This window comes from Pristiophorus japonicus, chromosome 2, assembly GCF_044704955.1.
Source record: "Pristiophorus japonicus isolate sPriJap1 chromosome 2, sPriJap1.hap1, whole genome shotgun sequence".
NCBI classification, from domain to species: Eukaryota; Metazoa; Chordata; class Chondrichthyes; family Pristiophoridae; genus Pristiophorus; species Pristiophorus japonicus.
The window spans coordinates 239,444,967-239,468,896 of NC_091978.1; the positions used below are offsets into that span (position 1 = coordinate 239,444,967).

Here is a 23,930-nt window from a genome sequence, read left to right on the forward strand (position 1 = left end):
ATAGCAAGTTAAAAAGTGCCATTATAGCATCTGCTACTTTTGAAATAAATCAGAAAAATATTATTACCAATAAACAATCCAATTTATGAATTTTGTGAGCATTGGTGGATTCCACTTGTTAACACAAGATGTATTTAACAACAGTCTCAATAACCTTCCTGCTTTTATATTGCTGTTGCTGAATATATCAAAGAAGATAATGTTAAATGCAGATCATATACTTGTCTTTGAATCCTTTGAATATGAATAATTACCACACTGTTGAGTTCTGACAGGATTGTGTTGCTTTTAACTCCCCAGTATTTAATTATTTTTGTCACCCATAAATTTCACATGTTTCCCTGGAAGAAGAATATGGGCAGAAAACCTGTTCCCAGATAATTGTGTTCTGCATTTGGGCAGTGGGAAGTGTGTCACTAATTCTTTTCACGTTTTCTTACAATAAAGATCCCCCTCTTTTACTTGGCAATTCCCCAGACTCCTGATGAGTATATATATCTTCCTCGATTTGCTAATGTGAATAAAACAGTTGGTGACAACTAGACGAAAATATACCAGCAAACCAAGCATTTGATGTGAAGGAATGGTGTGTAAACTGAAAAAGATATGCACTTTCTTTAGCAATATAATTAGGTCTGGAATGAATAAACTCGATTCATAAGGGGTTTGTGTAGTTCAGTCAATATGAAGCTACAGCATATTGGAATTACCATGGAATATGGGTTCATGTCCATGATGCACCATTATGTTGACCAATCTTAGCTATACTGTTATGATGAAGTCCTGAGTGGAAATCAGATAATTACCCATAAGAAATATGAAAAAAAGCAGCAAAATCAGGAAGGTCATCTTGGGTCATTATTGGGGCATCCTTGTGCTCGTTAATACAGTGACATTGACATATGTGATGGATGGGGTTATAAAGTATAAAGAAGGGGAGAAAAAAATAACCTTTTAAAAAAAACGTCTATTCAGGCCACTTACAATAATTTGAGCGTTGACTATAGCAACAATTGTATCTGCATGCACTAAATTCAAGGCAAAAATCCATCCTATAGAGCCAAAAATTATATCCTCATTGACAGAATATCTAAACAGCTTGAATCAATACATACACGTCCACAGGTCCCCTTATATTCTTTACAGATCTGTTGTCGTTGCCAGTTGCTTCGGTGTGTCAGAATTTCAATGATTGCTTGTTCATTAGTTCCTAAAATTAGATTTTAAAAATGGAAATTAATAGGGGTGCTTGGAATGTTGCAACTTTGGACAGGAGTTAAAGACAACATGGTTTTAGGCACATATTCTTGAAGCATTTATATGTGTATTGCAATGAAAATCAGTAACAAAGCAAATAAAATCCCCAGTCTGCAAGCAGCTAAGTCAATTGCTTCCAGTAAATAAATATTCTTGTATTTTGGTGAGAAATTATACAAATACATAAAGTACCAGATTTCCCCTTCCTTGACCTGAGGAATGTGATTCAGTAACACTCCTGAATGCAACTGTTCTTAAATATGAAATATATCTTTATTAATAATATATTTTTCCCCCTACTACCACAACATGGAGAAAAGCTGAAGTAACAATATGTTTGATAATTAAGGATAAAGACACACTTATAATGCATTTCCCAATTACTTGCTAAACTACAACTGCAAAATTAGTTCAGAATTTTGGTGGTATGACTTGAAGAAACTGGACGTGTACTGTTGCAATTGAAAGCCTTGGTTCTGCAACTGTTGGAAATATTCATAAGTTTACGACATTTCCGAATTGCTCTGAGATGGGAGAAATCCATTTATTAATGGTTCCATAGGAAATAGACCAGCTGCGGTTCTAATGGATACTTCCCAATCAGAAACTCTCAGCAATGGTAAACTTCCTCCCAGACATTAACCACAATCTTTAAAATGTGTCTAAAAGATGGGATATATTTCAATATTCTTATTGGTCTTTCCTGTCAATTATCCACATTAGATAAAAGAATGTAGATTACAGCAAAGCAGATAGTAGTGTCAGTAGTGAAAAGCAAAACCTTTCAGATAGAGTCAGTTGTATCAGATGGCTAATATATGGGCTGATCCATCACAAACTTAGGTTGTCAGCATGTTCATAAGGGAATCAAGGGATATGGGGATCGGGCAGGAAAGTGGAGTTGAGGTAGAAGATCAGCCATGATCTTATCGAATGGCGGAGCAGGCTCAAGGAGCCGAATGGCCCACTCCTGTTCTTAATTCTTATGTTCTATGTTCATTCAATTTTGGTTGCCATCATAAAAGGTCCTCAACATTGTAGTCTTGCATTTCTCAAAGGGAGTCCCAATGCAGAGTCCAAGTGGAAAACCTGGTGTTGTATTAAAACAGAGTTAGGGAAATCCTTTAGCTCTTTTTTTTTGCTAACTTGAGATTTCAGCATGGGTGCTGCTTTGGGACTCCATTTGAGAATTGCATTGGCAAATGGATGGATGCTTTTTTGGAATAAGTTATCAGGAAACACCAAGTAAATCTGACCGTATAAACGGGTTCAATTTAATGACAATTAGATGTGTTTCCAGAAAAATAAAGTATAAAGGGATATGGGGGTAGAATTTCCACTGGGTGGGGTTCTCTAATTTCCCACTGTAACCTCAGCAGAAAATTGATGGAAACTCTGGAGAAATAGCATACATGGCTCTGTTTCCACCATTTCTCTGAGGATTCCACCGAAGTTATGACAGGCAATCAGGAGAGCCCCTGTGTAAATTTCTGGCAATGGGGAGAAGGTGGGTAAATGTGGTTGAGATCTATCAAAAAAGATATAAATTTGTTGGGCCTGATGACTGTTTTTGTTCCTAAAGATTCCACCGTTTCTCTGGGGTTCCTGCAGATCTTCCACTAGAGTTACAGCAGGAGATCAGAACTCCTATGGAAATTCCAGGCTGTGTTCTGATGTCCATAATCCACTGAACCATACAGATCAGGAAGAAAACAGAAACGTAATGATTTTAACCTTTTCTGCATTAACTTTCAATTACATATAATTATACAGCACAGAAACAGGCCATTTGGTCCAACAGATCAAAGCTGGTGTTTATGCTCCACGTGAGCCCCCTCCCACCTTACTTCATCTCTCTCTATTAACATGTCCTTCTATTCCTTTCTCTCTAATATGCTTATCTAGCTTCCCCTTAAATGCATCTATGCTATTCATTTTAACAACTCCATGTGATAGCGAGCTCCACATTCTTACCACTCGACAAGAGAGTAAGCAGTAGCAATTTCCCCCCGCCCGAAACGGGATCCTCCCACCCCATCTCTTTGGTTTTTAATGCAGTTGCAGTTCAGGTCGACTCTTGCGCGACATTTGGCTCTTTGTTTTTTTTTGTTTTGATCCGGAAGTTGGTCATAATGGGGCCGGTGACTACACCTGCGGGGCAAAGACGCGGTGGTGACAGCAACTGAGGGGCGGAAGTTGGGTGCGGAGCATAGTCACCGCCATGATGACATCATCACGGCGCCGCGTCACCACGGCTCTTCCCTTCATTTAAAGGGGAGAGCCTCCATGATTTTTAAACTTCGGGCCACTGGGCCACCAAGGAGAGTTGCGACTGGGCCAGTGGCCTGGCACCCAAGCTACCTGTTGACGGCCCTGCCGAACCCGGGGGCATATTTGTTGGGCCGACATGGCAGTTGGTCGACAAAAAAAAACATGCGGCAGCGGCAGTGCATCCTCCCCTTTAATGGAAGACGTACTGCCATTGCAGAAGGCCACAGCCTCACTGGACCACCGGGAAAAAATGTTTTTGGCACCGCCGGGCGGACTGAAGATTTTGGAGGGGAATATTGCAGTCGGGGGTAGATCAGCGGTGCGCACGGTGACGACTTGCTTAACACCGATCGGCAGCAGCGGAGTGGTATGGGGGATTGGCGTACCATCGGGAAAACCCGGGAGAGCAATTGGGCTATCAGGGGCCATTCCACTAAAAGTCGGCAGCCACTCCACTCCCTAGCGTGGCCGTTGATTTGTGGTGGTAACAGGCCTTAAGGAGAGGGGTAATTTCGGCCCCTAAAGATTTGAGATCACCTTTCATGAAGGTTTATCTAGACAAATATGACATTATAATATTCATTATGTATACTTTAATAATAACCTCACTGTTATTTCTTATTAAACAGCTTATTACAAGAGCAAGCTCGAAAGAGAAAACGTTAATAAACATTTTTTAAGTATGGTCTCTGCCAAAATAATAGTGGCAAATAATTAGAATTAGAAGTTCGGTACAGAAATGGTTGCAGCTGTATTTTAAAATGCAGGTCCAGATTTAACATATGCCTACCTAATCCTATTATCGCCTTGCGAAGATTATCAGCATCCCTGCCGACATTGAAGCACGTGCAATCTTTCACGGTTCCACGGCTCCCAGTCTGTTTCAATGAAATTATATTTAAGTAAATTAAAAGTGACATTTGCATAACATGTTCAGTTACTTTAATGGCATGATTCAGTTTTTCTAGTACATTATTTGTAAACAAATATATCATTGATCCTTCATTACAGGTAGCACATTTTGATGAGTACGATTACAAACTTTATTTGTAAGAAATGGCACCGATCAAAGTAGAGAAATTCTGCTCTAATGACAGTGTATAATAGGGAGTTTGCCACAAATTAGTTTGCCATTACAATGCAAGAGAGGATAACAGCCCAAATCATCTAATGAATGTTACTCATTACACTTACATTTGCGTAGTATGGACAAAAAGTATTTCAGGTGGCACAGCAAAATTATGGCCTGGAGTTTCCATTAGGTTGTGCTTTTTTTCAGCGAAATGCGGCCCAAATTGTCCAAACCAACACAAATGATCGCAGAATTTCAAGTTCAATTTGCGTTTAAAAAACATCGTGCTGGAAACCGGCCCCGCACTCAGATCGAATTAATTGCACCCATTTGCGGGCCTTCGAGGAGGCGCTTAAAATCAAGCTTTTTGGGGGTGCCGAGACACTAATAAGCATGTTTTAAAAGCTTTTGAATATAATTATTTTTAATTTACTAAGCAACTGATGACTGTACACAAATGGTTCTGTTTTTTTGAATGTCATTTTCAAATATTTAAAATTGGCTTACTTACAGGTGGCGGACAAGACATTCTGATTAAAAATGCTTATTTTTGTGATCAATCCATTTTCAGCTTTATTAATCAAACTGCACCAAGTTACCACTCTTAAATATATCAATGATTTTTTTTTGAGCAATACTTCTTTAAAAAAAACAACATTCTAAAGCGCTGTTCGATTCTGCTAGTTCATGGCAGAGTTGACTTTCGGCGACACGTAAATGAGTGTGAGCGGAAACTTGAGGAAAAATGAAGCTTTTCAAAACTAGCACAATTTTGGGCACAATTCGCACCAGGATAGCCGATTATGCCCAAAGTGGAAACTCTATTTTCTAATGTGAACAAGCCGCTAAGCTATTTGAGCTAATTAAACTAAATGTAGTGAGATTGAAGCTGATTATATCAAACAACCTCAGTAAGACTTCACGATTCCCTGTAGAAGGTAACATAAAAGAATCACAGATGAAGAATGGGGTCTATTAGAGACCATAAAGGTAATCTGTGTGTAGAGGCAGAAGACATGGGTATGGTTCTTAATGAATACTTTGCATCTGTTTTCACAAAAGAGAAGGGCGATGCAGACATTGCAATCAGGGAGGAAGAGTGTGAAATATGAGATGAAATAAACATAGTGAGAGAGGAGGTATTAAGCAGCTTAGCAGCTTTGAAAGTGGATAAATCCCCAGGCATGGATGAAATGTATCCCAGGCTGTTAAGAGAAGCAAAAGAGGAAATAGCAGAGTCTCTGACCATCATTTTCCAATCCTCTCTGGCTACAGGTGTGGTGCCGGAGGACATGGTACCTTTGTTTAAAAAGAGAGAAACAGCGAGGCCGAGTAATCACAGGCCTGTCAGCCAGTAGTGGGAAAATTATTGAAAAAAATTCTGAGGGACAGGATAAATCTTCATTTAGAAAGGCACGGATTAATCAAGGACAGGCAGCATGGATTTGTTAAGGGAAGGTTGTGTCTGACTAACTTGATTGAAATTTTTGAGGAGGTAACAAGGAGGGTCGATGGAGGGAGTGCATTTGATGTAGTCTGTATGGATTTTAGCAAGGCTTTTGATAAGGTTTCACATGGTAGACTGGTCATGAAAGCAAAAACCCTATGGGATCCACGACAAAGTGGCAAGTTGGATCCAATGTGTCATGTATTCAACTATCATTGTAACCCATGTATAAGCTGACCTAAGTTGTACACCTTGAGAACACTGACCACAGGGGGCGAACTTGTGGGAGGCACTCCTAACCTGGACTTTCCGGTATAAAAGGGGAAGCTCCACGCACGGTCTGTCTCTTGAGGTCTTGGTAATAAAGGTAACTGGTCACAGAGTGATCTTCTCTCAAGTATGGGTCTCGTGTGCATTTATACTGTATAGTAAGGACATATTATTGGCGACGAGAAACTGGGATTTAAACCACACGAGCATGGCCACTAGCAGCACAGAAGAGAGATACTGTGTTGGTGATGATTGGGAGGACTTTATTGAGAGACTACAGCAAAGTTTTGTCACTAAGGAATGGTTGTGACAGGATTCGGCCGACAAACGCAGGGCTCATCTGACGGTTTGTGGATCCAGAACGTACTCCTTGATGAAGGACCTTCTAGCGCCAGAGAAGCCGGCGGACAAGACGTTCGAAGAGCTCAGTAAGTTGATCGGGGAACACCTTAAACCGGCGAGCAGCATGCACATGCCGAGACACCGGTTTTACACATACCGGCGGCGAGAAGGGCAAAGCGTTCCAGACTTCGTGGCAGATCTCTGGCGACTTGCGAGCCTATGTAAGTTCCCAGATGCATGCAGAGCGGAGATGCTGCGAGATTTTTTTATTGAGGGCATCGGGCACGCTGGGGTTTTCAGGAAACTGATTGAGACCAAAGACTTGACCTTGGAAGCGGTGACTATGATAGCCCAGACGATTATCTCAGGGGAAGAGGCCAGAGTGATTTATGGCAAAAATCTTGGCTCAAATGCGGCAAACAACCAGGGAATCAACATTGTTAACGCAGCACACAGTTCTCTAGGCAGACAAGGGCAATCGGACATGCCCCAGCATGCAGTCAAACCCAAAGGGGGAATTCAACAAAGACAATGGCTAGCTGAACGGCGATTCATGCCATCGCAATGGACAATGCGGCCAGTAATGGGGCCATCAACACCTGTTAATGGTGCGCGTAAGGACAGTTACAGAGACAGTCAGAGACGATCGACTGGTAATGGACCTTTTGTTTCCAACAATGGGGCCTCTAGCTCATGCTGGAGGTGTGGAGGCAAACACCCAGCCAGAGCTTGCAGGTATCAGCAATATACCTGCAGAAACTGCAACATCAGCGGTCACTTGGCGTGTATGTGCAGGAAGCCTGCAGCCAGGTTGATGTACGAGGAGGACGGGCCCGATGTAAGCCCTACGAGGCCAAATGAATACTGGGGGAAATTGCCGGAAGCTGAAGATCAGCGATTTCATGTGGAGCACATATACAGTTCATATACCAGGACGGCACCGATAATGATGAAAGTGCTCCTCAATGGCATCCCAGTATTAATGGAGCCGGACATGGGGGCCAGCCAGTCCCTGATGAGTATCAAACAGTTCAAAAGGTTGTGGGTGTCCAAGGCCAGGAGGCCAAAATTATTGCCGATTGACACACTGCTACGGACATATGCAAAGGAGATCATTCCGGTGCGAGGCAGCGCCACGGTAGTCGTGACCCACAAAGATTCGGAGAACAGGTTGCCACTCTGGATTGTCCCGGGGAACGGTCCCGCACTACTGGGGAGGAGTTAGCTTGCTGTCATGAACTGGAAATGGGGCGATGTCAATGCAATTTCTTCTGTGGAGCGAGTATCATGCTCACAGGTCCTGCACAAATTTGACTCATTATTTCAACCTGGCATCGGCACTTTCATGGAGACCAAAGTAGTGATTCACATAAACCTGGATACCAGGCCAGTACACCACAAGGTCAGAGCGGTGCCGTACGTGATGCGGGAAAAGATAGAATGCGAATTGGACCGCCTGCTGAGGGAAGGCATCATCTCGCCAGTCGAATTCAGTGACTGGGCGAGCCCGATCGTGTCAGTGCTCAAGGCAGATGGGTCAGTCAGGATATCTGCCGATTACAAGACCACCATCAATCGAGTGTCACTCCAAGACCAGTACTCGCTACCGAAAGTGGAGGACCTCTTTGCGACGCTATCCGGTGGCAAACCTTTTTCAAAATTGGACCTGACCTCAGCTTACATGACCAAGGGTTAGTGAATCGGCTGCCGCTCTGGATTGTTCCGGGCAATGGTCCCGCACTGTTGGGGAGGAGCTGGTTAGCCGAGATGAACTGGAAATGCGGGGATGTTCACGCAATGTTATCTGTGGAGCGAAGTTCGTGCTCACAAGTCCTACAACAATTCGATTCACTATTCCAACCGGGCGTCGGGACTTTCAAAGGCACTAAAGTAGTGATACACATCACCCCGGACGCCAGGCCAGTGCACTACAAAGTCAGAATGGTGTCGTATGTGATGCGGGAAAAGATCGAGAGTGAATTGGACCGGCTGTTGAGAGAGGGCATCATCTCGCCTGTTGAATTCAGCGACTGGACGAGCCCCATCGTTCCCGTTCTAAAAGCGGATGGCTCTGTCAGGATCTGTGGCGACTACAAGGCCACCAGCAATCGGGTGTCCCTACAAGACCAATGCCCGCTCCAAAGAGCGGAGGACCTCTTCGCCACGCTGGCAGGTGGCAAGCTGTTCACCAAGTTGGACCTCACTTCAGCCTATATGATCCAGGAACTGGCCGACGAATCCAAACTAATGACCACTATCACCACGCACAAGGACTGTTTGCGTATAACAGGTGCCAGTTTGGCATTCGATCAGCGGCCGCGATTTTTCAAAGAAACATGGATAGCCTGCTTAAATCCATTCCGAGAACGATCATATTCCAGGACGACATCCTCATCATGGGTCGAGACACCGAGGAACACCTCTATAACCTGGAGGAGGTGCTACGCCGACTGGACCGGGTAGGCCTGCGACTCAAGAAGTCTAGATGCATGTTCTTAGCTCCTGAGGTTGAGTTTCTGGGCAGGAGGGTTGCTGCAGGTGGGATTCGGCCCACCGAATCCAACACAGAGACGATTCGACGAGCACCCAGGCCCTGCAACACATCGGAGTTTTGTTCATTCCTGGGACTGTTGAACTATTTCGGGAACTTTTTGCCGAACTTGTTGGAGCCGCTACACATGCTCCTGCGTAAGGGTTGCGATTGGTTTCGGGGGGATTGTCAGGAACGGGCTTTTAACCGGGCACGAAACCTACTTTGTTCAAATAAGTTGTTGACCCTGTACGACCCCTGTAAACGTTTAGTTCTGACATGTGATGCATCGTCCTATGGGGTTGGGTGCGTGTTGCAGTAGGGTAATGCTGAGGGTCAGCTACAACCTGTGGCTTATGCCTCCAGGTCGCTCTCTCAAGCAGAACGGGGATATGGGATGGTCGAGAAGGAAGCGCTTGCATGTGTCTATGGTGTAAAAAACATGCATCAGTACCTCTTCGGTAGGAAGTTTGAATTACAGACGGACCACAAGCCACTCACATCCCTGTTGTCAAACAGCAAGGCTGTCAATGCCAACGCATCAGCTCGCATACAGTGGTGGGCTCCACGCTAGCTGCTTATGACTACTCCATCCGGCACCGGCCCAGCACTGAAAACTGCGCTGACGCGCTCAGCAGGTTCCCACTGGCCACCACTGAGGGGGCAGCGGAGCAAAGCACTGAGATGGTCATGGCTGTCGATGCCTTTGACAGCGCAGGCTCCCCCATCACAGCCCGCCAGATCAAAATCTGGACAAACAGAGATCCCCTCCTATCCTTGATTAAGAAATGTGTCCTGACTGGGGATTGGGTGCCCACACACGGAGATGCCCTGAAGAGGTCAGACTATTCCACAGGCGGATAGATGAGCTCTCCATCCAAGCCGACTGCCTACTATGGAGCAGCCGGGTAGTCATGCCCCAGAAGGGCAGAGAGGCATTCATCAGGGAACTCCACAGCGAGCACCCAGGCATTGTGATGATTAAGGCCATTGCCCGGTCACACGTTTGGTGGCCTGGAATTGATTCAGACCTGGAACACTGCGTTCACAGGTGCACGATCTGTGCCCAGCTGGGTAATGCCCCCAGGGAGGCCCCGCTCAGCCCGTGGCCCTGGCCCACCAAGCCATGATCACACATTCACGATGACTATGCGGGCCCGTTCATGGGGAAGATGTTCCTCATTGTAGTAGATGTGTACTCGAAATGGATTGAGTGCATCATCCTGAATTCATGCACGTCATCCACCACCGTGGAAAGCCTACGTGCAAAGTTTGCAACTATGGCTTGCCGGACATCCTGGTTAGTGATAATGGCCCGTGTTTCATGAGCTATGAATTCCGGGAGTTTATGTCGGGCAATGGCATCAGCAACGACAGGACTGCGCCGTTAAAGCCGGCCTCCAATGGCCAGACGAAACGGGCAGTCCAAATCATTAAGCAAGGTATGCTCAGGATTCAAGGACCCTCCCTACAATGCCGCCTAATGCACCTCCTGCTGGCCTATAGATCCCGCCCGCACTTGCTCACGGGGGTCCCGTCCGCAGAGCTACTCATGAAACGGACACTCAAAACTCGATTGTCCCTCATCCACCCAATCCTGACCGACATAGTTGAGGGCAAGCGCAAGTCACAAAACGAGTACCATGACTGTAATTCAAGGGGGAGATGTATAGAAATAAATGATCCTGTATTCGTCCTCAATCACGCTGTGGGGCTCAAATGGCTTGAGGGTACTGTAATTGGCAAAGAGGGGAATAGGGTCATCGTGGTAAAACTCAACAATGGCCAGATATGCCGTAAGCATCTGGACCAAGTAAAAAAAAGGTTCAGCATTGACACGGAGGAACCTGAAGAAGACCATGAGATGGAGCTCACTCTACCACCAGCGAACATGCAACAAGAGCAATCAGAAGAATGCACAGTCCCTGAGGTCAGCCTGGACAGGCTGGAATTACCACAGGTGACAGACACTCACGGCAGTGTCCAACAACCAGAGCCCCAACTGCGGCGCTCCACGAGGGAGCGTAGACCACCTGAAAGACTAAACCTATGATCCCAGTAAGACTTTGGCGGGGGCGGGGGGGGGAAAGGTGATGTCATGTTTGTAACTACAATGTAACACCACTGTATTACTGCATACACTCAACTCAGAAGCACACCTTGACCACAGGGGGTGAACTTGTGGGAGACACTCCTTACCTGATCACACGGATATATAAAGGGAGGTCCCACGCAGGGTCATCACTTCTGGAGTCCTGTAATAAAGAGTTAAGGTCACAGAGTGGCCTTGTCCCTGGAATGTGCCTCGTGTGGTTTCATGCTGTAGAGTAAGGACTTTACAGTTTTCTTTGGAACAGAGGTGGCTGAGGGGAAACATTATTGAGGAGACACGAGACTCCCAAAGCAAGTACTCTACTTTGAACTCCTTCACGGAAAACGAGTCAAAGGTGGGCAGAGGAAACGTTACAGGAACACCCTCAAAGCCTCCCTGAAAAAGTGCAACATCCCCACTGAAACCTGGGAGTCCCTGGCCAAAGACCGCCCGAAGTGGAGGAAGTGCATCCGGGAAGGCGCTGAGCACCTCGAATCTCATCGCCGAGCACATGCAGAAATTAAGCGCAGGCAGCGGAAAGAGCATGCGGCAAACCTGTCCCCCCCACCCTTTCCCTCAATGACTATCTGTCCCACTCTTGACAGGGACTGTGGTTCTCGTATTGGACTGTTCAGACACCTAAGGACTCATTTTAAGCGTGGAAGAAAGTCTTCCTCGATTCCGAGGGACTGCCTATGATGATGATGTATCAAATTATAACAGGCCTAGATAGAGTAGATAGGACGGACCTATTTCCCTTAGCAGAGAGGACAACAACAAGGGCACATAATTTAAAGTAATTGGTCGAATGTTTAGAGGGGATTTGAGGGAGAAATTTCTTCACCCAGAGGGTGGTGGGGGTCTGCAACTCACTGCCTGACAGGGCGGTAGAGGTAGAAACCGCATCCAGAGTACTGCCTTCAGTTCGGGCACCACACCTGAGGAAGGACATATTGCCTTGGAAAGGGTGCAGCGCTGATTCACCAGAATGATACTGGAGCTAAAAGGGTTCAATTATATGGGGCAGAAGTTATGTTACAGTTGAATAAAACTTAGATGTGCACTTGAAGTGCCGTAACCGACAGGGCTACGGACCAAGGGCTGGAAAGTGGGATGAGGCTGGCTGGCTCTATGTCAGCCGGCACCGACACGATGGGTCAAAATGGTTTCCTTCCGTGCTGTAAATTTGTATGATTTCTATGATAAATCATCCTATAGTGGTGTCAGCTGAGCAAGATCCTGTCTGTTTATAAAAAGGTAGCAAAAGGAATTGATAATTACAAACAGTTCTGGACGCAATTAGGGCTTGATTAAGTGAATGGCCAAACCTGTGACAGAAGGAGTTCGAAGTGGGGAAGTGTGAGGTGATCCACTTTGGGCCCAAGAAAGATAGATCAGAGTCTTTTCTAAATGGTGAGATGCGAGGAACTGTGGAGGAGCAGAGACATTTAGGGGTCCGCGCATAGAAATCACTAAAGGATAGCGACTGGTACAAAAATAATTAAAAAGGCCATTGAAATGTTAGCCTTCATCTCAAGGGGGCTGGAATACAAAGGGGTGAAGTGATGTTACAGTTGAATAAAACTCTGGTTAGACTGCATCTGGGGTGTCGCCTTCAGTTCTGGGCACCGTACCTCAGGAAGGACATGTTGCCTTGGAAAGGGTGCAGCACTGATTTAACCAGAATAATACCGGGGACATAAGGGTTAAATTATCAGGCTAGGTTACATAGACTAGGTTGGTATTCCCTCGACAATAGAAGAATAAGGGGTGATATAATTGAGGTGTTTAAGATGATTGAACGATTTAACAGGGTAGATAGAGATAAACTACTTCCTCTGGTGAGGGAGTCCAGCACAAGGGGGCATAACAGTAAAATGAGATCCAGGCTGTTTCGGGGAGATGTCAGGAAGCACTTCTTCACACAAAAACTCTCTCCCTCAAAAAGCTGTTGAGGCTAGGTCAATTCAAAATTTCAAAATGGAGATTGATAGAGTTTTGTTAGGCAAAGGCGGGCAAATGGAGTTAAGGTACAGAGCAGTCATGATCTAATTGAAAGGCAGAATAGGCTCGAGGGGCTTAATGGCCTCTTCCTGTTCCTATGTTTGTAAACCATGCATCAATTGGCATTGAAATGTTGTTCTGCATCATTTTGGAGAAGGAAATATCCATTAATCATTTTTATGTTTTTGAAATTTGTTCCTCTCCTCTCCTGAAGGCATTGGGGCCAAAATTCAGGGTCCGAATAAGGCCCGTTACCGCCATCTTGCGGTAGCCATGAGGCGGAATCGAGTGGCCGCCGTGTTGCAGTTGATGGGCCGCCCCGACCCAAATTCAGCTCGGGGATTTTTCAGCCTGTCCCCCACTTCCGCCCCGCTGCTGCCGACTGCCGCATGCGCGTCATCAAAGCGCGCACCGTCAATCTCCCGCACCTCCAGAACACTCCGACCCAAATTCACCTTGACAAAATCGCCGATCCACCGCACAATGCCCCCGACAGCTTTTTCTGTCGCTACACCTTATCCTGTGTGTGCAGCCTGGCAACAGGGCAGCGTGGCGGCCCTTCAAGGGGAGGGCGCACTTCCGTAGTCCCCATGTTTTTACTTTTGCTGGCCAACTTCCCAATCAGCCGGCCAATTGTTGCCTCGGATTCGGCTGGGCCGCCAACAGGCAGCCTGGCACTCCCTCTTGCATGCCAGGCCGCTGTACCGGCCGAAACCCTCCCTGGTGGCCCACTGGCCAAAGCTAAAAACTACCCGATTCTCTCCCCTTTAACAGAAGAGAGAAAGCGTGGTGACGCACACGCGTAATGACGTCACCACCGCTCCGAGAGACTCGATCCCGCCCCAACTTCCGCCCCTCAGCAGGACTTACTGCCGCACGTCCACCCCCATTATGACCCACTTCCGATCCGACATTAAAACATTTTCAAAGTCCAGAAAATCGATCGGAAGGCCGTCTCATCGCTCCCGGCAGTAAAAATCAGGTAAAAAAAATCATAGATGCGCCAGCTTTCTGGCGTGCCTGAATTTCGACCCCATTGACTCTTGCTGGGGTATAATTCTATGATTACCAGATAGCCTCCAGTATTTTGAACCTGACTATTCTTTGTGTGTGAGTGTAGATAGCGAGGAGGGTTGCGCTCAGCTCTCACTCATTTCATTGTCACATACGCCTTTCCAGCATGGTCAGTGGAGAGCAATCAGGAGCAGGAAGCTTCTTGAGTTTTTTTCACGGGTGTTGAGGCCAAGCGTCAAGCCCCAACTGCTGAGATCACCTCACTCAGTGCAGACAAGGAATTAAATGTAGGACCTTCAGGTGTGGATGACTTATTGCTGCACCTCTACCCATTATGCTGCTACATGAAAGGTTAACAGCATCACATAAGTTCTGACTTTGGAGAAAGCACAGTAATGATGCTACGCTGTCATTTGAACGAATTACAGGCGACATTTTCCACTCTGATGTGTCACTGAAACACCCTGAAACATCAGAGTGGAAATGTAAATCCATTAATCCCACACTTCCAGTAGGCAGCCATGCTTGAAGGCTGTGGTACCTATTGACAGGGCTACAACACAAATACTGATTTTCTGACCCGACCCGACCCCGCTGGGAACACGGGACTGGTGAATTTACCCAATTGTCTCTGTTCGTGCTAATGCAATTAGTGGAAATAACTACTGTCCATTATCTCCTAAAAGAAGCTTAATCATGTTACATACAAATTCTGTTAATTTCCAAAAGAGTGTGATATGTTTCCTAGCAATGAACATGGTTACTTGGTACAGTGGACTATGTCAAGCCTATGAGACCAGTTTCCTTAAAAAATCTATTTTAGCAGAGCAAGAAATCAATTCCAACGTGGAAACTTTGTCTACTCTACTTTGACAGAGCACTGTATTCTACAGAAAATAAATCTTAAAGCCCTCTTGAAAGTCTCAATAAATAAAGTAGTACAGTACTCAAATTACTTATGCAAAAGCAAAGCCCGAATTGAAAATATGTTCCTCAATTTACCCAGTGCAGTTCATTAGGTGTAGAAATCGAGCATTGCAGAAATATGTACACATACCTTTTTGGAGCATAATTTGATGTAACAGAAAATGTTGCCCAACTTTGTGAAATTCTATATAAAATACCAAAAATCACTGCTTGGACAATATGTTGATATTCAAACCTTTGTGCTATCAAGTAATAGAATGTAGGTTTGTATTTGCTATCCTTCACATGCCAAGTTATCAACCTGCTGTCCTGTGAGGTACCAAACAGAAGCCACGCAATTACTCAGATGGAGGGTGAGTATTCCTGTGCCATTGTTCATTCCTCCTAGCAGCTGGGATTGACAGTAAGCTGAAAGTTGGCCCTGTCCATCACCCTGTCAAAAAGAGTTCTTTATGGTGAGAGGAGATCAAGAAAGGGAAAAGGGAGCATAGAGCAAATACCTTTAAAAAAGTCTCACCTTTTAAAATGAAGCACAATGTAAGCTGTCAAATGTTGTCCTATACCATTTGATGCCAATAGCTTTGTACATGACATGAACCAAGACTCATGTTAATAGTTGTTAGTGGTGCCTTGTGACCTGTTGATAAGCTGATGTAACCATTGCACCTTTTATATTTTTGCAAGTTCTTGGCGCTACGTTAAAACATATTTCAAACAGTACACAAGTCTCAGAGCTATATTCATCTATTTTACTCAAGTAACAATTTCAGTCAGCCAAGTGCTCAGAGTTTTTCCCATGAAAGTCTATAACAAGTTTACCTATTTAAAAAAAACACATATATTCCAAACTTGATCATTTTTACTTATTATTATTGAAATTTTGAAATAGTTACCATATATATATACATATACAAATAAAGAAAATAAGATAAATTGGTTAATATTACACAATATAGAGTCTACTCTTAGTTCAAAACCCATTCAATATTTCAAATTATGGGATAACTGAGGGGTAAAATTGGTCTTTGCCAGTAGTGCAAAATGGACTTATAGCAAATCTGAAGCCCAGTTCACACTGCGCCCGATTTTCTTTTCAATTGACCCTTAATTTTTAGCACTAAATTCCCACTTTGCTGTTTTACTTACATTGCCCAATTTAAGTTATTATATAATTCAAATTTATAGTGTATAAAGAACTTCAAATTATCATCAGGAGCAGATTGTACAACAGATTACTAACATACGAACAATACAAAATAAGAGCAAGTTCATAACAGTCAAACACGAGGCAAGATTAAGTCAAGAACAATAATATCAAAGAACACTTAGAAACATAGAAACATAGAAAATAGGTGCAGGAGTAGGCCATTCGGCCCTTCTAGCCTGCACCGCCATGGCTGAACATGCAACTTCAGTACCCCATTCCTGCTTTCTCGCCATACCCCTTGATCCCCCTAGTAGTAAGGACTTCATCTAACTCCTTTTTGAATATATTTAGTGAATTGGCCTCAACAACTTTCGGTGGTAGAGAATTCCACAGGTTCACCACTCTCTGGGTGAAGAAGTTTCTCCTCATCTCGGTCCTAAATGGCTTACCCCTTATCCTTAGACTGTGACCCCTGGTTCTGGACTTCCCCAACATTGGGAACATTTTTCCTGCATCTAACCTGTCTAAACCCATCAGAATTTTAAACGTTTCTATGAGGTCCCCTCTCATTCTTCTGAACTCCAGTGAATATTAGCCCAGTTGATCCAGTCTTTCTTGATAGGTCAATCCCGCCATCCCGGGAATCAGTCTGGTGAACCTTCGCTGCACTCCCTCAATAGCAAGAATGTCCTTCCTCAGGTTAGGAGACCAAAACTGTACACAATACCCCAGGTGTGGCCTCACCAAGGCCCTGTACAACTGCAGCAACACCTCCCTGCCCCTGTACTCAAATCCCCTCGCTATGAAGGCCAACATGCCATTTGCTTTCTTAACCGCCTGCTGTACCTGCATGCCAACCTTCAATGACTGATATACCATGACACCCAGGTCTCTTTGCACCTCCCCTTTTCCTAATCTGTCACCATTCAGATAATAGTCTGTCTCTCTGTTTTTACCACCAAAGTGGATAACCTCACATTTATCCACATTATACTTCATCTGCCATGCATTTGCCCACTCACCTAACCTATCCAAGTCGCTCTGCAGCCTCATAGCATCCTCCTCGCAGCTCACACTGCCACCCAACTTAGTGTCATCCGCAAATTTGGAGATACTACATTTAATCCCCTCGTCTAAATCATTAATGTACAGTGTAAACAGCTGGGGCCCCAGCACAGAACCTTGCGGTACCTCACTAGTCACTGCCTGCCATTCTGGCAACCAGTTCTCAATCCACGTCAGCACACTACCCCCAATCCCATGTGCTTTAACTTTGCACATTAATCTCTTATGTGGGACCTTGTCGAAAGCCTTCTGAAAGTCCAAATATACCACATCAACTGGTTCTCCCTTGTCCACTCTACTGGAAACATCCTCAAAAAATTCCAGAAGATTTGTCAAGCATGATTTCCCTTTCACAAATCCATGCTGACTTGGACCTATCATGTCACCTCTTTCCAAATGCGCTGCTATGACATCTTTAATAATTGATTCCATCATTTTACCCACTACCGATGTCAGGCTGAATGGTCTATAATTCCCTGTTTTCTCTCTCCCTCCTTTTTTAAAAAGTGGGGTTACATTGGCTACCCTCCACTCGATAGGAACTGATCCAGAGTCTATGGAATGTTGGAAAATGACTGTCAATGCATCCGCTATTTCCAAGGCCACCTCCTTAAGTACTCTGGGATGCAGTCCATCAGGCCCTGGGGATTTATCCGCCTTCAATCCCATCAATTTCCCCAACACAATTTCCCGACTAATAAGGATTTCCCTCAGTTCCTCCTCCTTACTAGACCCTCTGACCCCTTTTATATCCGGAAGGTTGTTTGTGTCCTCCTTAGACTAAGGCAAGAGATAATGGGGCTGAAATTGCCGGAAATTGGCGGCCATGCTGCGGAGTGCAATGGCCGCTGATTTTTCGTGTAATGACCTGCTTTCCCCCCCCGCCACTACCACTCCGCTGCTGCCGATCCATCCTAAGTGCATCATCACCTCCGATGTCCCCCACTGCCGAATTGCGAAATTCCGCCGAAAAACCTTGCTCTTGCCGCGCAGTGCCAAAAGCAGCTTTTTGTGCCAGTGCACCGAGCTTGGAGTCCTTCTAAAATGGCAGTGCGGCTGGATGGAGTTGGGAAACCACAACACAGCCATACAGCTATACAGTGAGGTGAAGGAATGGGAAAACAAACGTGGTCAACTTTCTTTTAACCCAGATGAAGAATTCCATATTTTGTTTAAATAGGACATTGACTTTCATTCTACACCCAATTCTGTCTACACTACACATAGGCAAGGAACAAGATGTGAAGAACAAAAAGATAAATGCGAAAATAAAAGCAAAATACTGCGGATGCTGGAAATCTGAAATAAAAACAGAAAATGCTAGAAAAAGCTCAGGTCAGGCAGCATCTGTGGGGAGAGAAACAGAGTTAATGGGCCAGAAATTGCAGTCGGAAGCTTCCTGCGGGCGGATGCCTCCGACCACCAACGAACATGGAGTATTCTCATTGATAGTAATGGTGAGTTCCGTTTGTACAAGCTCCCATGACGATCAATGAGAATACCCCCCAAAACACAGAAACACAAAACATAAATTTAAAAAAACACCTCATATACCTGTATTTAAAATTAATTGAAATTGAGTTAAATTAAATGTTGTAGAAAAAAAAAATGTTTTTAGAATTTTTTAATGTGTTTTAATAGGGCAAAAAATAAACTTACCATTATAGACAGGGTTTTTAATATAAAACTTAGTGATAACATTTAATTTTTCTATCTTTTAAAACTCTTATGATGGTTATGCCTGATTTTACCAGGCGTAAGAATTTTAAGGACATTCGCTGAGCAGGAATTGAGCAAATAGCCCAAATCTCCACCCGCGAAGGCCCTTTGCCCGGGGATGCATGCGATCTGGCAAAAGTCATTTTGACAGATTAGGCTTTGCGCGCCTAAACCCGGAACTTACGGGGCCTCTTCCGGCACGTGCGCACATCGTACGCACCCGGAGAGGCCGCGATTTACGGTCCAACATTTCAAGTCTTATTCATCAGTTCTGTTTGTTCAGGTAAGTATGGAGTTGCTTTCTGGTGGGTTTTTTCCCTTTGCTCATTAGAAAGTTTTGATGAAAGGTATTTGCCTGAAACATTAACACATTTTTTTCCATGTGCTAGTGAACATACTGTGCAATTTCAGCATTTAAAAAAAACACACCACTAAGGAAGACTGAAACATACTCACAAAAGCACTACCGGGAACTGGAACCAGCTCTCCTCCCGGGATAAGTTGCTCACCAACACCACCACAGCCCACGGGCGCATATCCACCATTGGGCCACCAGGAATCACACGCCCCACCAGTAGACTGCTAGTAATAAAAAATAATTTGCAAATTTAGTTTTTAAAAATCAGATACATTCTATGAAGGTTCCATGCTCCGCCCGAGCCCACCCCCGCCAACCATCACCACTATTTCACCATATATATAATTGCTGCTGTGTCAAAGAGGACATTTTTATTGGACACTCTCCCCACATGTGAAAAGGGAAAAGGAAATGGTGTTGTGTAGAACAGAGACTTTTTCTAACAGCCCAATACCTATACGGTGTTGTCCCTGCAGTGCTACAAGGTAAATGAAACGTTGCAAAGCATAATGTTCAACAGAACAGAATAAACTGCTGACAAACAAATTGTACAAATATTATCTTCAGGTATAATTATTTATACAGACAGAACAAAAATAAATTAAAAAACACTCCTGGGCTAGAAAGGAACAAATTTGAACAAGAAACATGCGAAACATACAAAGTAGTATCTTCAACCAGTCTAAATAAAGAACAAATAATCATAGTTTCCATTAGTAATTATCTTTCAATGTTAGGAGAGGATAATTCGGAAAAATTGGTTCCATGTTCTCTCAGAAAAGACTGAGCCCTTTGAAGCAAAGACATACTATTAAATGCTTTGATGTATCTGATCGGAGGGCAGTGCATTCTCCACATCCAAGTATGGTGAAGAACCCAAATGCCACATAATAAGCCACTTTGCTGAAGTGGATCTGTACTCCTGTAATTTCTAGTATCTCACAAAATTCTCCTAAATATAGTTCAACCAAAATTTATATTCAGATGAATGCTATTTATTTATCACTAAACAGAATCATAGTATTTTACAGCACAGGAGGTCATGCACCCAATCACCTTTGTGCCAACTCTCTGAAAAGAGCTGATGTATTTAACCCTACTCCCTTGCCCTTTCCTTATACCCTTTTTATTCTTTCCTGTTCAAGTACTTATCCACTTCCCTTTTAAAATGATGATGGATTCCGCTTCTATCACTATCTTTGGTCCTAACAAACCTTTGTGCAAAACAAAATCTTCTAGTCTCTCTCTTCATTCCTTTGGTGATCATTTTAAATTGATGCCCTTTAGTTACTGCCTCACTGATCAGTGGAAATAGTTTTCTCTGATTTACTGTATTATTTAGAATATTTCAATCAGATATCTCTCCTTAACCTCTGTTCTCATGAAAGGAGCCCCAGTTTCTCTGGTCTCTCCTCATAATTAAAACTTTTCATCTCTGGCACCATCCTTTCAACCTTCTCCATGGCTTTGAAATTTTTCCTAAAGTAAGGTGCCCAATACTGGACACAATTCTAACCAAAGATTGTATAGGTTTAGTGTTACCTCTGCTTTTGTAAATTGAAAAGTTGACTCCCTAAATTTTCTAAACAAGTCCCGCTCTTTGATTTCCATTTCTAATGAATACATAAGATTAACCCTGCCAGGAATAACAAATTGATATGAAGCACCATCAACAATACATTTTAAAGAGTCATCAACTATTCAGGCTGCTTCAGTTCCTGGATGGTCACAAACAGACAGATGAAAAATACATTGTTATTGGAACCATCATTGGCCAATAGGCAGATCAGCACCACAGGAAATTCAATAATGTTTGTAGCGAGGACTTTAGCAATGCAACTTCTGCAAGATCATGTAAATTCTTTTAAATATTTCAGAATAATTGTGGCGACAGATTACATCATATGAATGATGTTCCTTCATCGCTAGGGGAAGTCATAATGGGGAACAAAGAAATGGCAGACCAATTGAACAAGTACTTTGGTTCGGTATTCACTAAGGAGGACACAAACAACCTTCCGGATATAAAACGGGTCAGAGGGTCCAGTAAGAAGGAGGAACTGAGGGAAATCCTTATTAGTCAGGAAATTGTGTTGGGGAAATTGATGGGATTGAAGGCCGATAAATCCCCAGGGCCTGATGGTCTGCATCCCTGAGTACTTAAGGAGGTGGCCTTGGAAATAGCGGATGCATTGACAGTCATTTTCCAACATTCCATAGACTCTGGATCAGTTCCTATGGAGTGGAGGGTAGCCAATGTAACCCCACTTTTTAAAAAAGGAGTGAGAGAGAAAACAGGGAATTATAGACCGGTCAGCCTGACATCGGTAGTGGGTAAAATGATGGAATCAATTATTAAGGATGTCATAGCAGCGCATTTGGAAAGAGGTGACATGATAGGTCCAAGTCAGCATGGATTTGTGAAAGGGAAATCATGCTTGACAAATCTTCTGGAATTTTTTGAGGATGTTTCCAGTAGAGTGGACAAGGGAGAACCAGTTGATGTGGTGTATCTGGACTTTCAGAAGGCTTTCGACAAGGTCCCACACAAGGGATTAATGTGCAAAGTTAAAGCACATGGGATTGGGGGTAGTGTGCGACATGGATTGAGAACTGGTTGGCAGACAGGAAGCAAAGAGTAGGAGTAAATGGGTACTTTACAGAATGGCAGGCAGTGACTAGTGGGGTACCGCAAGGTTCTGTGCTGGGGCACCAGCTGTTTACATTGTACATTAATGATTTAGACGAGGGGATTAAATGCAGTATCTCCAAATTTGCAGATGACACTAAGTTGGGTGGCAGTGTGAGCTGCGAGGAGGATGCTATGAGGCTGAAGAGTGACTTGGATAGGTTAGGTGAGTGGGCAAATGCATGGCAGATGAAGTATAATGTGGATAAATATGAGGTTATCCACTTTGGTGGTAAAAACAGAGAGACAGACTATTATCTGAATGGTGACAGATTAGGAAAAGGGGAGGTGCAACGAGACCTGGGTGTCATGGTACATCAGTCATTGAAGGTTGGCATGCAGGTACAGCAGGCGGTTAAGAAAGCAAATGGCATGTTGGCCTTCATTGCGAGGGGATTTGAGTACAGGGGCAGGGAAGTGGTACTACAGTTGTACAGGGCCTTGGTGAGGCCACACCTGGTGTATTGTGTACAGTTTTGGTCTCCTAACTTAAGGATGGACATTCTTGCTATTGAGGGAGTGCAGCGAAGGTTCACCAGACTGATTCCCGGGATGGCGGGATTGACCTATCAAGAAAGACTGGATCAATTGGGCTTGTATTCACTGGAGTTCAGAAGAATGAGAGGAGATCTCATAGAAACGTTTAAAATTCTGATGGGTTTAGACAGGTTAGAAGAATGTTCCCAATGTTGGGGAAGTCCAGAACCAGGAGTCACAGTCTAAGGATAAGGGATAAGCCATTTAGGACTGAGATGAGGAGAAATTTCTTCACCCAGAGAGTTGTTAACCTGTGGAATTCTCTACCACAGAAAGTTGTTGAGGCCAATTCACTAAATATATTCAAAAAGGAGTTTGATGAAGTCCTTACTACTAGGGGGATCAAGGGGTATGGCGAGAAAGCAGGAATGGGTACTGAAGTTTCATGTTCAGCCATGAATTCATTGAATGGGGGTGCAGGCTCGAAGGGCCGAATGGCCTACTCTTGCACCTATTTTCTATGTTTCAATGGGCCCAAGATTCCACATGACTCGCGCCTGATTTTTAGGAGCAACTGGTGGAGAACGGACTATTTTAGAAATCGCAATTCTCCACATTTTTTTTCTGCAGTTCTAGTCAAGTAGAACAGTTCTAGTTTAGAACAGAATTTTTTCTTCAAAAGGGGGCGTGTCCGGCCACTGATGCCTGATTTGAAAGTTTCCACAGTGAAAATGTACTCCAAACTAAAGTAGAATGGAGCCAGTGAAGATTTTTGTAGAACTGAAAAAACCTGTTCTACACATTAAAAAATCAGGCGCAGGTTACAAATTAGGCGTCCAGAACGAGGTGGGGGGGGAGGGGAAGGGAACTCATTAAATTCGACAATAAATCCTTATTTCTACTTCTACAAATATTATACAAATAAATCCAACCTGAATAAACATTTATAAGCCACGAAAAGATTAAATAAACCATCTTCCTACCTGTGTGAAAGTGCTTCAGCCAGTGAGAATTCTGCAGCCGTTCGTGCCGCTGAGCGGGAGGGGGAGAGAGAGAGAGAGAGGGAGAGAGGGGGAGGGAGGGAGAGAGAGAGAGGGGGAGGAGGGAGAGAGAGAGAGGGGGGGAGGGAGAGAGAGAGGGGAGGGGGGGAGAGAGAGAGAGGGGAGGGGGGAGAGAGAGAGAGGGGGAGGGGGGGAGAGAGAGAGGGAGGGGGGAGCGGGGGAGAGAGGGAGGGGGGAGGGGGGGAGAG

The 23,930-nt window shown here is 44.3% G+C and overlaps 1 protein-coding gene across 5 annotated transcripts in view; it reads right to left on the minus strand.

The window, feature by feature from the left end:
- Window positions 1-23,930, minus strand: part of anxa3a (annexin A3a) — a 111,601-nt gene that overhangs the window by 74,074 nt on the left and 13,597 nt on the right. For 4 of the 5 annotated variants that reach the window (XM_070863900.1, XM_070863899.1, XM_070863901.1 and 1 more), the window contains exons 3-5: window positions 19,614-19,739; window positions 4,319-4,406; window positions 1,116-1,210 (exon numbers count right to left, since the gene is read on the minus strand). In XM_070863900.1, coding sequence (XP_070720001.1) covers window positions 1,116-1,210; window positions 4,319-4,406; window positions 19,614-19,739 — 309 coding nt within the window. The remainder of the gene's footprint in view (window positions 1-1,115; window positions 1,211-4,318; window positions 4,407-19,613; window positions 19,740-23,930) is intronic. The other variant, XM_070863903.1, reaches the window with a different exon arrangement.